Genomic DNA, 14,857 nt, shown 5'->3' with positions numbered 1-14,857 from the left:
CTCTGTAAAAAATAAAATAAAAATCAATAAAATATATTTAAAAAAACAAAAAGGAAGTGTAGCGACATCGTTACTGATGCTGAGGACAGAGGGACACCTAACCGTGCCTACCTACAGTCTTGCAGGGTTCTCTTCACATCAGAAGTGACGTTAGACAGCATGTTTCAAAAGAAAGACGTTAAAACGCTCAGCTGACTGTTGGCCGCGTACAGCCTCGCCGCCATCTTCTCTGCAGCGCTCAGAAGTGATCGTCACACTCGCCGCCCCAGCGAGGGCTCAAGCCCATCGGATGGACACAGCACCGCCACCGGAGCTGCCTGCCCTGCCAACCGCAGCCTTCAGGGCCGGGCTCTTTGGTCTTAGAACCTTACGCGGAGAGGCCTGCTGCTGTCTGTAGGAACACCTGGCCCCTGCCCTGTGCCCCGGACTTACCATCTGGAGCAGGCCCCTCCCCTTCCCCAGACTCAGCTGCACTGTGCCATTGAAGCAGGGGCTGGTGAGGACACCAACAGCCCTCCTGCTGGAGGCCGGCCTCCTCGGAGATATACCTACACGCCCTTGCCTTTGCGGGGCTTCCTTTCTGGGTCTGTGTCCTGAGACGATCACCAGGTGACCGGCCATTACCCAGCTGTCAGTCCACACTCTCGCCAGCAGGCCCCAGAGCGGCAGGTGGAGTTCGGGAAGAGCAGGTCTGACTTGCTCTTGGTAGGAATGCCTTGGACCCTGAGAAGAAGGCTAAGGAAACTGCTGTGCCTGCCTGGCACCTCCTGGGGGCTGAGCACCGCACCAGGCGAGGCTCGGCCGGGAGATGCTGATAACGGGGTCCTCAGTCCTTGTGACACGGGAGGAACCGCACTCACGAGGTCCAACAAGGATCACGCACCTGCTCACACTTCTCACCAAGGCCCTCCTCCTGCTAGTCGAAGCCAAAGCAGGGCCACTGGAGGCAGCTGAGAGGCTTTCGGAGACTGAGGCGACCTTGGGGATGCAATAATATTGTGACACCTCAGACGAGCTGACAGGTAGCTTGTTACCTGGGAGAGTAAGAGCGCCTGAGAGTCTTGTGGGAGGGAGCGGTGGGAATGGAGTTGGGCTGAGAAAGGGGAGGGGGGTGCTTCGATAGCCCATCGGCACTCCAACCCCATAACCGACTGCAGTGATCAGAAGAGGAAAATCAGAAAGAGAAGCAAAAAAAGGCAAAGGGGAAGGGAGGAGGAAGATGCTATGTTCTAGTGTCTTGGAGTCTGCTCTTTCCTTGACCAAGTTCTATCGAAATTCATTGGAGCAAAGTTAATACTTCACCACACAGGGAAAAAGAACACTGTCTTTGGTTACAATTTGGCTTCGATAAGACTGCAATCCTTTCCCCCTCGGTCATGCATTTACATTTTTAAATCATAGGAGATTCTGAGTGAAGCGTGTGCACACATTGGGAAGGACATTATAGGCACTTAAAAAAAATACATGGATATTCTGTGTCAGATCACATAATCATTTGTTTTAGAAAGAACCCAAGAAAGAACTACAGGCCTTAATTCAAATGGGACCAAAGGAACTATAGCAGGAAGACTCAGAGGACGTGTCCTTGTGGCCAGAGGCTGGGATCCAATCAGACGGGAATTCTGAGGCTGCCACAAGCCATTTCCTCTTGAAACAGTAACGTCACCACTGGAAGGCTAGGTGCCAATGCTCAGCTAGCCAGCTCAGAGGGCGCCCCAGATCCAGTCCTCCACTCCTGCCATCTAATGTGAAGACTGAAATCGCCTGCGAACACAAGTATTCCTCTTCCCGCGCACAGGCTTGCAGGCACCCTGTGGGCAGTTCTTACAACGGCTGCAATGCAAGAGAACCAGGGGCCTGGGAAAGGCTGGGGCAGCCCGGCTGGACAGGGGACAGGAGGCTGGGGGAGGCCGGGCGCAAGGACAGCGCTCCCGCACACACCGCCCCCTGCCGGCTCCTCGCAGTGCTACAAGCAGGAGCACCAAGCTTATCTCCACCTGAGGACAGTCATGGCCCCATTTCGTAGACAAATGGAGTGTGGAGCTGCGAGTCCCTGTGCCTTAAAGGGGCTGAGAACTGTCTCTACGTCACACACTGGGTTGCCGGGGGGCAACCCTCTCAGGCCAGAACTCTGCTCCCTCCTACGGAAGGCCGGGCCCACCCATTTTGATTCTACGGACGGTCCTGATCCTCTGGTGGTGAATGTAAACCCCCGAGCGACCTGGGACTGCCAGGGGTGGCAGAGGTCACCTCACAGTGCCACTCGCTCTGCGGCAGGTCTGCCAGCACCGGAGTGAGGACGGCACGTACTTTTTTATCTTCAAGGCAATGGATTTCTGAAGTCCTTGCAACTCTGCTTCCATTCAACATAAACCACACAGGGTAGTGTGTTCAATGGTGACAACTGCAGGTCAGAACTCTCATCTCCAAGTACCCAGCGTATTTGTTTACTAGATGAGAATAAGCAGTAGTTCCTCCCTCACACAGACACAAGGAATGGAATGTGCCACAAAAGTGTGGCGTGTTAGCTATGGCTTATCTAATACTATACTGGCTTAATAAAAGCGACTTCTTCACTAGTGATTAAAAAAAACAACTACCAAATTAGATCCCCCCCCCATCTTTTTAGAATATTTCCTTATTACCATCATGATTCAAGGATAGAAGTTTTGGAGAAAAAACTAACAGTAGTTCATTTTGATACTCAATATTAGATTAAAAAGTAACAGCGCCGACTTCTCCCCTTCAGTGTGGAAGCCACCGTCATGGCGCCCGCAAGCGCGCAGGCCCAGAAAACGGGCGCTTCCAGAGCCTGAGAGACCGCCTTCTCGGGAGTCGGCCACAGGTCCATCTCCCAGTGAGTGCAAGAGTTCCTATCTCTTAGAGTTTACCTGGTAGGAAGTATATTGCCTATTTGAATATTTCCAGTGATGTGATGCCGTGAGGCCGTTTTTCCTACTTGGGGCAGTTTTAGTTGAGAAAAACATTTCTCTAAATGAGTACAAACTTGGCTCAGCCCATCTGGCTAGTTAGGCACTGACTAGGGCACAGGCTTTTAAAGAAGAAAGAAAGGCCCAGTGGGCGTGGCTCAGTGGTGAGTGTCACCCTGTGAACCAGGAGGTCATGATCAGGGCACGTGCCTGGGTTTCAGGCTCGATCTCCAGTGCGGGGCATGTAGGAGGCAGCCGATCAAGGATTCTCTCTCATCATTGATGTTTCTATCTCTCTCTCCCTCTCCCTTCCTCTCTGAAATCAATAAAAATATATTTAAGAAAGAAAAAAAGAAACTACATAACTAAGTAATTCCCTAAAGAATTTTTCAACCAAAAAAATTTTAGGCCACACTTGGAGGTTTTAATATAGAAAATAAATCTCTTCATTTCTTCTACTGACCTGTAACCCTAGCAGTAAACATTAAAGTTAAGCCAATTAAGAATGAATGACGATCTGGAAAAAATAAAATTTTTATTAATTTAGGGATCCATGAGATTAATACTTAGCTCTAATAAATTATGCTAGCAGCTCCCAACAATCTTTTAAACTATTAGCACAATTAATAAAATAATTTGTTTTACCTTTTGCTTATTACCTAGAGAGTGTACCACCCTGATAATGAAATAGTTAAAACATAAGAAGTATGATCTGTGTATTACGAAAGAACAGATTTCCCATTGATGGTGCAAGTATCACTTCCAGAAGCAACAGTTTATAGCCAGAGAACTCTGTGACTTTGCTGCTAGCACTGACCCTGGGCCACTGAAGACAATCACACACTGTGACACACACAGAGATGTTAGCATGAAAAACAAGTGGCCGGCGAGCCTCAGCCACACCTGCGGAAAGGCAGACACATTCCCCTGAGTTCCTGGTCTCCAATGTCTCATTAGAGTGGCTTGCTGCTGAATCAAGACAACAGCCCAGACTTGGAGTCAGAACAGCAGACTTTAATCTACTTAGAGTGCTGGGAGGGGGGACTTCGGGATGAATAAACTTAAGGCAATATCAACAGTAGGGCACTATTACTATAAGCGGATAGAACACTTTGTTTCACTAAGAGAAAAGTACAAGTTTGATATATCCCAAAATATTTATACGATAACCCGAGGAACTGAAGAGAAATTCACTGGTAAGAACAGAGGAGTAAGGGAGACTCTTGATTATTTAAAAATAAAAATTTAAAGGCTCTTATGCCTTGAAAGGCTCTTATGTTTTGATTATCTTCCTACTAGAGAGGTAATCCTTAAAAGGAAAATGGCATACTTGCAGCATTTTCTTATAATTTTAAGATCTTGATGTCAGCAACCCTTGAGACACAGCCCCTTAATTCTTCCTGTCAGTGATCCCAAAGACCTGGACTTCTTGTAGACAGCACAGCATGTACGGCGCTGGCAGGTCCAGGTGGGGGTCCTGGGGGCCTCCAGCACATGCCAGGTCCCCAGAGCCACCTGAGACTGCTGCGACCCTGGCCGGGAGGAGCAGTGTTAACCACCAGTCCCGAGGCAGAGACACTGCCTTAGACTCTGAAAAGCCAGTGTTCACCGGGTCTGAGATGCTGCTCAAGTTCAGTTCTCGGGTTGTTATTCCCTCCTCCAGAGCAGCAGCCTGCTGCAAACATGAGCCCAGAATGACAGCAACTATGCTTGCAACGGGCACTGGGCTGGAAAACTACCCCAGACTATGTGTGGGTGGGCTCGGAGGGCTTGTATAGATGACTAAACACCCTCTTCAAGGGCTCCCACCACTTCGAGGACTGGCGATGGGTTTCTAACGATTTCTATGTGTAGCAGTGCTAAATGTAACTTCTTAGCTTCAAAACCCTTCAGGTACTGGACCGTGCTCAGGGTTAGAAGAAACTCAGAGAACATTCAGTACAAATCACGCGTTTCACTGTAGATGTTGCCCAAAATTATTTAGTTAAGATTTGGCTGAGGAATGGAATCCATGATCTCCTGTTACCCATACACTTTCTGGTATTAAGCTTGGTAAAAACTATAAAAATAGGCTACACTTCCGTGTCTTCACTTCTGTCGGATCCCATTACCTTGGAGACAGGCCCCCGTGGGAACAGTTGGTGGGTGAGGTCAGGGGGCTGGTCCGGCTGCTGTTGTGTCGGGAGGGAGTCCGGCCAATTGTGTTGCTCGGAGAGCTCTGGGTGAAGGCAGAAGAAGCATCATTACTCCAGGGCTACACAGAGAACATGGCCCACTTTTCCCTTGGCTTTTCACCCACATGTGTCTACACGGGCACAATCTGTACAATCAGGATGATTCTTTTTCCGAATCCTTGGGGCCAATTTTAAGTGCACATTAAACAAAAAATGGATGACTTTCATATAGGCATTTCTGAAACGGAATAACTGATGCCAGCTGTGCTAGGGTAACAGACACAATTGAGCATTTACATCTCTACAGTATAAACAAGTATGTAACTGACTGAATAACCAAACTTAAGAAAATGGCCATATTGTCCTGGCCGATGTGGCTGTTGGTTGAACATCATCCTGAGCATTGAAAGGGCCGGTGTGATTACTGGTCAGGGCACATGCCTGGGTTTCGGGCTCAATCCCCAGTAGGAGATGTGCAGGAGGCAGCCGATCAATGTTTCGCTCTTACATCAATGTCTCTCTCTCAACCCCTCCCTCCAGTCCCCTCTCTCTAAAAATCAATTGAAAAATCTTTCAGAAAAAGAAAATGGCTACATTTACTTTTTTTAAAAAAATCCTCACTCAAGGATATTTTTTACATTGACTTTATTTTTTTGGAGAGAAAGTAGGGGAGGAAGGAAGGGAGAGATGAGGGGGGGGGGGAGAAGCATTGATGTAAGCGAGACTATCAATTGGTTGCCTCCTGCATGCACCCCAATTGGGCTAGGGATTGAGCCTGTGACCCAGAATCAAAGCCCCAACCCTTGGTCTGCAGGCTGACGCTCTAACCATTTAGCACACAGGCCAGGGTGAAAATGGCCATATTTAAATACCAGGTTCATTCATTGGGAATATGGCATGATTAAAACTGGTCTCCCACTCTTGAGACAAGCACAGTCTATTAAAAGAGAGTAAGCAAGCTGGCTGTTAGAGCAAGCTGTAGACGAGGGACACAGAGGCCATGGCCAGTACACAAAGGCACTAACATGGCCGAAGCACTCACCACACTGGTGTTACTGGAATTCTTGAGGTGGTTATGCAGGAGTTTGGTGGCACCATCCTGGAATGTTTTGGGCAAGGCACCAAGTAACATAGTGAATTCAGGAGTGTTCAATTCAAACAGCGATATTAGCACAATCTGTGCAGCCTAGGAAAAGAAGACATGATGAATTTATGGAGTGTCCAACAGCATATCTTGGTCAAAATGTTCATGAAAATTGTTTTTAAAAGAAAACATTTTTATTTGAATAAAATAAATAATAAAAAGACATTTTTGCTATAAAAAAACAAAAATAGCCGAAACCGGTTTGGCTCAGTGGATAGAGCGTCGGCCTACGGACTGAAAGGTCCCAGGTTCGATTCCGGTCAAGGGCATGTACCTGGGTTGTGGGCACATCCCCAGTAGGAGATGTGCAGGAGGCAGCTGATCGATGTCTCTCTCTCATCAATGTTTCTAACTCTCTATCTCTCTCCCTTTCTCTCTGTAAAAAATCAATAAAATATATTTAAAAAAAATAAAAAAATAAAATGTACCTGATAAAAAATTATATCATCAACTCTAAATAGTGTTACTTCAACCTGGAAAAGAAGTCCTGGGTGCATTTAACGCCCCGGCCTTGGACCTCCGTAGCACATTCACAATAAACTCCGAAAGCTTCCCTGTGCTGTCGAGCACTAGGAATGAAGCTGGTAAAGACATACAACACGCTTCTAAGCAAGCTCCCGAGTCCCCTCAACCTCACTCCTAGTGACTGAGAAATACTAGAAAAAGGCAGCTCAAGTGCATCTGAAAACTCCCACGTTCACACCTCTGAACTGAGGAGAGAGTCTTTGTGAAGCAAAGCAGAATTACATGATACAAATGAAAAATGTATTCTCCTGCCTTTCAGACAACGTTCTACCTTTGCATGCTAGTGGGACAACATACTGCAGGGCTGCCTGCACCACTGCAGCGGCAGGTGGGAAAAAGCCATCAGCCGAAGCCATAGCAGCCACGCGAGGCTCGAACTCCTCCAGCAAGCTCTGGTGCTGGGGAGGCAGCCGGCACTCTTAGCCTAAACACAACGCCTAAGGAATTGGTTGCATAGGTTTGACTTAGAAAAACTATGCCGAAGAACATTTTACTGAGTACTAACTGGCATTTCTTACAAATTTCTAAGAGTCAAAAGAAAGAACATTATGAAAATCTTTTGACTAAAAGCATAAATTTATTTTTCCTAAGACTGTAACTTTTAGGATTGCAGTAATTATTGTAAATATTTTCCCCATGATATATAATATTACCCCCCCCCCAAAAAAAAAAATCTGCTGAGAAATTCTTTGGAAATAAGCATTACAAAATATTTCAATGCTTTTACAATGTGAAAATTTTTGGTACAGTAAAGACAAAATTGATGTTTATGCCTGGACAAAGAAAAAAAGTCCAAAGATCCAAATGTATTTATTTAACCAAAAATAAAATTATGAATGTTAAAACATCAGTAGGATGTTCTTTACAGAATAATCAAAAATTACTTTTCAATATGTCAAACATACCTATAATGATTCACTACACATAGTATTTGGCAAAAGTATCTTACTTTTTCCCTTGACCTGCAAACACAGGCGTTAGTAACCTTTCCATTCCAATTAAATCACAACAGGCCAGTTGCTTTCATGACAGGACCAAAATGTCATCATAACTGTACTAAAATATACAGTTCTCTATTTCATTACTCTATCTTTCTTAATAAATCATTATCTGGAAGAATCCATTTCACCACCCATTTAATATATTGGTAACATGATTTCAATGTTTATGTAAGAGCAAATTCCAAAAAAACAAACATGCAAAGCAACCTGTGCATTTTAAAACACATTGGATTAGATGTTAAGGAAAAGTGCATGCAGAAAAAACTGGACTTCAAAGAGAAAGGAAGAAGCAGACTTAATTTAGCAGGGCAGGAAATCAATGCTGGCCAAAATCTAATAAGAAAGTTTAGGCAACTACTTTTTTGTTGACTGAAAATGACATTTGAAAATTATAAAATGGAAATAGTACAAGCTTCCCAGACACGATATCCAATGCCACAAACTTACTTGAGGTTTTACATCAAGTAGAGTACAAAATGAGTGGGATCTTTCAGGACCATGAAGGCTGAAGATGATGGGCCTAGAAAGTGTGCTGATTCATGGCTACTTAACATTAGTAACTTTCCGTCATGTGGGGGGAAAAAAGTGCAGATTTAACTTTGACCCACCAATGAACTTTCTCTCAATAATAAGTTGAATTTCTTCAAGAAATCAAATAAAAAGACAGGGAATTTTGAAAACATAACTCGATGGACAGATGGTATATGTGTGTGATTTACATATAGAAATAAATACAATTTATTTTTACATTTTCCAAAATATAAAATGCATATGATTTTATACAGTTCACAAAAGTTATGCCTTAGGTTAAAGCTATTTTCAAAATAAAATATTTTTCTAATGAGATTCAAGCTCCAGAAATGGATAAAAAGTGAAATTTAAATATATTATTTTAAAAATATTTTAAATCATAGTTTCAAAAGGAATCAAAGTATATGGTCCTAAGATATTTTAACTACAACCCTCTGTGTCAGTGAGAAGTTAGAATAGTAGAGTCCAAGAAGAAAACTGACCTGTATTTGTCATTACCATCAATATCCTCTCACTAAAGAAATAATTCCAAATATGGGGATGAGTTGGAGAGACGCATTGGAAAAAGCCTGGGCATGGCTCCCGTTCAGTAACGAATCAGGAGGAGCAGGTTCTTGTCCCACCTCTGAACTCGTGCCTTCTGCAGAGGCACTAAGTAGCCACACCACCTCCAGAGAGCCGCTGGCTTCTTCTAATGAACAGCTGGGACAATTTATTTTAACGATTCAGTAACAACTGTAAGAAGAAACGATTCCCATTCACGCCCCTACACAGAATTCGGGGGGGTGAGGGTGAATGGTTCTTCCAGTGTCACTGCTGTGTGAGAGCCCCCCGGTTACCCGCTGTGCACCTCACAGCAGAAAATAACCCTTCTGGACACGGGGTCACGGAGCTCTGGCAAACGCTTCAGGGGAAACTTAAAATTGGGGAGGAAGAGGAGTTTGCTGTTTAAGCAACTATTACTATGCCCTTCAGATTGTCATTAAAATTACTTTAGAAAATCACAAAGAGATGGTACTGGAAAACTGCCAGGCATTTCTTACTTAGAAACTGTCCCTTACTGGTGCATGAACATAGGGTAGCACTGGACGTGGCTCTTTCTTTGGAAAGGGAGTTAATCATAAAAACATACCAAACACAAACATTTCCGCAGCTTCACACACACTCACATAGAATTATATTAATTTTAGATTTCTTCAAAATCTCCTGTCTCCACAAGGGTAATCAGTATTAATATTCTAAAGTGCAAACAGCAAAATATCTTTTCAAATCAGCACAGTTTTAAATCTACCTGTTTACAATTTTCTTCCAAGTTTCCTTCTCCGCGCCCAGAGCAGGCTGAAGCTGACCTAGTGGGGAAATCCTCACCTACGCGACTACGCTGCAGCGGGGACTACAACAGGAAAGGCAGGGGGATGCGTCAGAGAAGCAGAAGTGCTTACATAAAGCATGGTTACCGGAGCTGGAAAAGCATTCGGCTCCCTTTAGAAAATGTCCTACACATAGGACAAAAGCTAAGATTAAGGATAACGTACAACTCCCAGTTTTAAACCTCGATCGTTGGCTAGGCCCTTGGCAACCGAGATCCTTCCTAGAAGGAGCAGTCTTCTTGCCCTAGTGCGGAAACAGGTCAGAGGTCAAAGTGAGACCGGAAAGGGCAGTCACAGCTAAGCTGAGATGAATCAATGGTAAAATCCTTAGCTTTCAGTAGGCCACACTGCCAATCTATAATTGGTTTTAACATTTTTTCAATTTTTGAAATTTCAACTTTTAAAGGCTGTTATTATGCTTTTCCTGCTCCAGGAACAGCCTCTTTTCTTTGCCATCATCATTTCCCACATCTCTCACAACATTTGAGGGCTAATCTGTTATTTCCTCTGACAAAGCAGATGCTATATGTTAGAGAATCACATATGATAAAGCAAAGAAAGTCTGAATCGTAAAATATAAACATGTTGTTCAAATTCTACTGTCATTACCACCCTCCCTTTAACTGATGAGAAATCTTCCTAATGCCAGAAAAAAAATTGGTTTTCAATTTGTTCCACTAACAGCAACAACAAAACCAAAACAATCCTCAAGCAGTAGCAGCAAGAGCTACAACAGCAAACGAAGCACCTTCAGCTCTTTCTATCCTCCCAATAATGTCTAAAGCAAGTGTTGTTATTCTCATTTTACAAATAAGTAAAAGGAATTCAGAGGTTAAATTACTTCTCATGTCACTAAAGAGTGACAGAGGCAGCCCTGGCCTGGTGGCTCAGTGGGAACAGTGTCAGCCTGTGCACTGAAAGGTTACAGGTTGGAGTCCTGGTCAAGGGTAAGTACCTGGGTTGCAGGTCTGATCCCTGGCCCCGGTCGGGGCATGTGCAGGAGGCAGCCAATCAATGTGTCTCTCTCACATCAATGTTTTTCTTTCTTCCTCTGTCTTTTTAAAAAAAATATTTTTATTGACTTCAGAGAGAAAAGGAGAGGGAGAAAGATAGAAACATCAACGATGAGAGAGAATCATTGATTGGCTGCCTCCTGCACACCCCCTACTGAGGATCAAGCCCGCAATCTGGGCATGTGCCCTTGAATGGAATCGAACCCGGGACCCTTCAGTCCGCAGGCCGACACTCTATCCACTGAGCCAAATTGGCCAGGGCTCTTTCTTCCTCTCTTGTTCCCTCTCCCGTTCCCTCCCTTCCACTCTCTCTAAAAAAAATCAATGGAAAAATAAAAATATCCTTGGGTGAGGATTAACAAGAAAATAACCTGTTTTATCTTTTATAGCTTTAAAATGATAATGACAATTTTAGATCTTAGAGCAGAGTAATAAATAATCACAATTTCTAACTATTTTTTATTTAGCTACTACATTCATGTAGACCAGTGGTTCTCAACCTTCCTAACACTGCGGCCCTTTAATACAGTTCCTCATGTTGTGGTGACCCCCAATTTCATTGTTACAAATTGAACATAATTAAAGCATAGTGATTAATCACAAAAACAATATGTAATTATATATGTGTTTTCCGATGGTCTTAGGTGACCCCTGTGAAAGGGTTGTTCAACCTCAAAGGGGTCGCAACCCACAGGTTGAGAACCACTGCTGTAGACAGTCTTTCAAATACATCTCCAATGCTGGGTAAGGCAGCTGCATCACCTACAACAGTATCTATATTACATAATGTAAAATGATGGTACATGAAAACACAGCATTCGTATAAAGCGACTCTGGGACGACTTACCCTGCAGTGCCCTGATGTGTGGGCAAGTAGTTTGGGGCAGAGGACACCTATTTGAATCAGGTTGCAGCGCTTACTCATTGGTGCTGGGCAGGCACAACGGAAAGCCTTCACAGACGGCTCCCAGAAAGCGAAGGTGCATCTGCTAAGTTGAACCTTATCACGACTGGCAGGTAGTTTATAAAGCTCCCTACTTAACCAGGTAACTATGAAAGATTCCTGCCAACCCACTTGGTAAGCCAAACACTGAGAAGGCCCGCGGTTCCTGTCTCCTGCTGCACAAGCCTGCACAGTCCCCTCCTGCAGAGAAGGGCGCTCATGACTAAGACGGAGCATGGCCCGAGCTGTAGAGGGCAGAAGCGACTCTGCAGATGTAACTGAACCCGGCTGGGTCGCCCTGAGGACCACTGGGGTGTGCCGAGCTGCTCCCTCTGGCTGTTTTAAAGATTCTCTGTCTTCACTTCTCAACGGTTTTATTGTGATGTGTCTGGTGCGGCTCCTTTGAAATCCTACTTGGAGTTTCCTGAGCTGCTTAGCTGTATAGATCGTTTCAACAAATTTGGGACATTATTTCTTCAAATACTCTCCTGCTGGCTTTAAAGAAGGCTGTTGCCATGTTGTGGAGACAATCAGGTGACAGGAGATGGCAAATAGCCTCTACGACAGTGGTTCTCAACCTTCTGGCCCTTTAAATACAGCTCCTCAGGTTGTGACCCAACCATAAAGTTATTTTCGTTGCTACTTCATAACTGTAATGTTGCTACTGTTATGAATCGTAATGTAAATATCTGATATGCAGGATGGTCTTAGGCGACCCCTGTGAAAGGGTCATTCGACCACCAAAGGGGCCGTGACCCACAGGTTGAGAACCCCTACTCTACGAGCTGAAAACGCCCCCTGTTGACAGCAAGAAAGCAGGCCCGTCAGCCCTATGCCTGGAAGGAACTGGATCTGACCAAGCACCAGGAAGCTGGAAGGGGAGTGTGGCCTAGAAGAGGTGGAAGACCCAGACCACACGTTGACTTCAGCCTGGTAAGGACTCGGGCAGAGGACCCAGAGGACACATGCCGCAAAACTACAAGATAATAAATGTGTGTAGTTTCGAGCTGTTAAGTTTGTGGTAGTTATGTAAGAGAAAACTAATAAAGCAGTCAAAGAGGGGAACTTCCAAGACGTGGTTTTGAAAATGATAGCTTCAAAATGTTACTTGAATTCAGCTAATTTCTCTAGGGGTGTTTAGCATTCATTAATTCATTCACAGTGGTTATTAAATGCCTACTTTGTTCCTGTAGGTATTGTGCTGGGTGCTGAGCACACAAGGTGAGCGAGAGCAGGTAGGCAGGGAAGGCACAGGGGACAGCAGGGCCTGGCCTCGTCTTGAAGATACAGATTGCCGACTAGTCAAGATTGGGTGCCAGGTCAGGACGACATCTGCAACCTGTATGTCTTGAGGTTCAGACCCAGGGTAAAATTCTAAAACAATGGGTCTCAATTCTGTATATTAAAAATCAGCCAAGAATGGAGGGAATCCAATTAGACACAAAACAATGTTCCCGCTCTCCACCGTACCAATTAAGTCAAATTACCCAGGTAGAATCCAGGTATTCAGGTTGATTTTAACTGTAACCAGGATTAGAACCTTAATGTAATTAAGGATTAGAACCTTAATGTAAAGCTTTTCAAACTCCTCTGAACATCAAAATTATTGTCCCAGAACCTGGGTTTGAACCCGGTCTAAAGGTGAGGTATTTTGTCCTCCCGATGGAGACGGGAGTGAGGGCACCAGCAGCAGATGCCAGCGAGATGAGGCTTTGTGAAAAGCACTGCATGACCCAAAATAACTGAAATGAAGTGCTGAAGATCAAACAGTAAATGAACTCTGTGATTACTGGCAATAAATTTAATATCCTGACCATACTTGACTTAAGTTAGTATTAAAATAAGTTGAATGTTTTGCAGCACCAGGCCAGATAAACCAAGGAAAAACTTCCTGTAATGTCGTGATTAGAAAAGTTAGGATGATAAATCCTAGTTCACAGTTTTAATGTGCATGTCCAGAGAAAATGGAGAGTATGTTCAGAGTTAGCTGCTTCCATTCAGGCCTTATTATGGTAATGGGAAGTCTAAAGGATGTTTCAGGAGGGAATACTTCAATAACTCAATTACAAAAGCACACTCTCACATAGATGCACATATACTTACATGCTATTACTAAAGATAGAAGGCTGTACTTGAGGGTTCTGTATTTACTGGCTGATCTGTGATTTTGAAAACTACAACAGAAATATTGGTTTTTGAGCCCTATCCTGTTTGGCTCAGTGGATAGAGCTGTCAGCCTGCAGTCTGAAGGATCCCAGGTTCGATTCTGGTCAAGGGCACTTGCCCAGGTTACGGGCTCAATCCCCAGTAGGGGGCTTGCAGGAGGCAACTAATCAATGATTCTCTCTGATCACTGATGTTTCTATCTCTCTTTCCTTCTCCCTTCCTCTCTGAAATAAATAAAAATATATTTTTTAAAAAAGAAATACCAGTTTTTTACTTACAAATCCACCAAATCATTTAACCACCTCCCATTGTACCTCTCTAATCCAAAGCTGGCTTAATGCTTAAAATAAAGGTTGCCAGTGAAATGCTCTTTTGGATACATGTTGAGAAATTTTACAAAAGGATCATCAATCAAAAATATTAATGTCAGAAAAACAATTTTAAATAAGTGCTTTAATAAGACCTGCCTTTGTTGCTTTGACCTTGAACAACTTAGTTTATTACTATACTATGAATTGGAGAAGTACACGAACTGTGACCCTTCCAAAGAAACCTTTCAGAGAATTCTCCGATTCTTCTTCAAACCCGCAACCTGGGTATGTGCCCTGACAGGGATTTGAACCCGCGACACTTTGGTTCACAGGATGACGCTCCAACCAACCGAGCCGCACCAGCCAGGGCGCCTTGGGCTCCTTTAGAGAAGGAGCTGAGTGCGTGTTTGCATTTGAAAATATGTTAAGTATTCCTTGGAATCATCCTTCCCGTTATCCCTGCCAGGACCCAAGTGGTCCACATGATCACCTCTGCCCAAGCCCAAAGGATGGCTGGCAGGGTGGCTGTGGAAGGAGGATGATACAGAAGAAAAAAAAATGCCACCTTCGTAATTATACACAAATAACCACCATCAAGTACTTTTAGTCTGAAAGCAGAAGTCTGGCTTTTAAAAGCACTACATATATATAAAGGCTAGTTAGTTTATATATTGAGTAAAAGAACAGTAGCCACATGTGGGATTTAAGCTTAGAAGACCATGACACTGACAGGAAGAGAACAGTAGAAA

The 14,857-nt window shown here is 44.1% G+C and overlaps 1 protein-coding gene across 15 annotated transcripts in view; it reads right to left on the bottom strand.

The window, feature by feature from the left end:
• LOC102768505 (CLIP-associating protein 1) overlaps nucleotides 1-14,857 on the bottom strand; it is a 138,951-nt gene that overhangs the window by 39,757 nt on the left and 84,337 nt on the right. For 14 of the 15 annotated variants that reach the window (XM_015572489.1, XM_015572491.1, XM_015572490.1 and 11 more), the window contains 3 exons: nucleotides 6,147-6,290; nucleotides 5,042-5,148; nucleotides 1,035-1,151 (listed from right to left, as the gene is read on the bottom strand). In XM_015572489.1, the coding sequence (XP_015427975.1) occupies nucleotides 1,035-1,151; nucleotides 5,042-5,148; nucleotides 6,147-6,290 (368 nt within the window). The remainder of the gene's footprint in view (nucleotides 1-1,034; nucleotides 1,152-5,041; nucleotides 5,149-6,146; nucleotides 6,291-14,857) is intronic. The other variant, XM_015572496.1, reaches the window with a different exon arrangement.

This window comes from Myotis davidii, unplaced genomic scaffold (genome assembly GCF_000327345.1).
Source record: "Myotis davidii unplaced genomic scaffold, ASM32734v1 scaffold249, whole genome shotgun sequence".
Lineage (NCBI taxonomy): Eukaryota > Metazoa > Chordata > Mammalia > Chiroptera > Vespertilionidae > Myotis > Myotis davidii.
The sequence above is the reverse complement of the archived record's forward strand: the minus strand, read 5'-3'. Positions and strand labels throughout refer to the sequence as shown.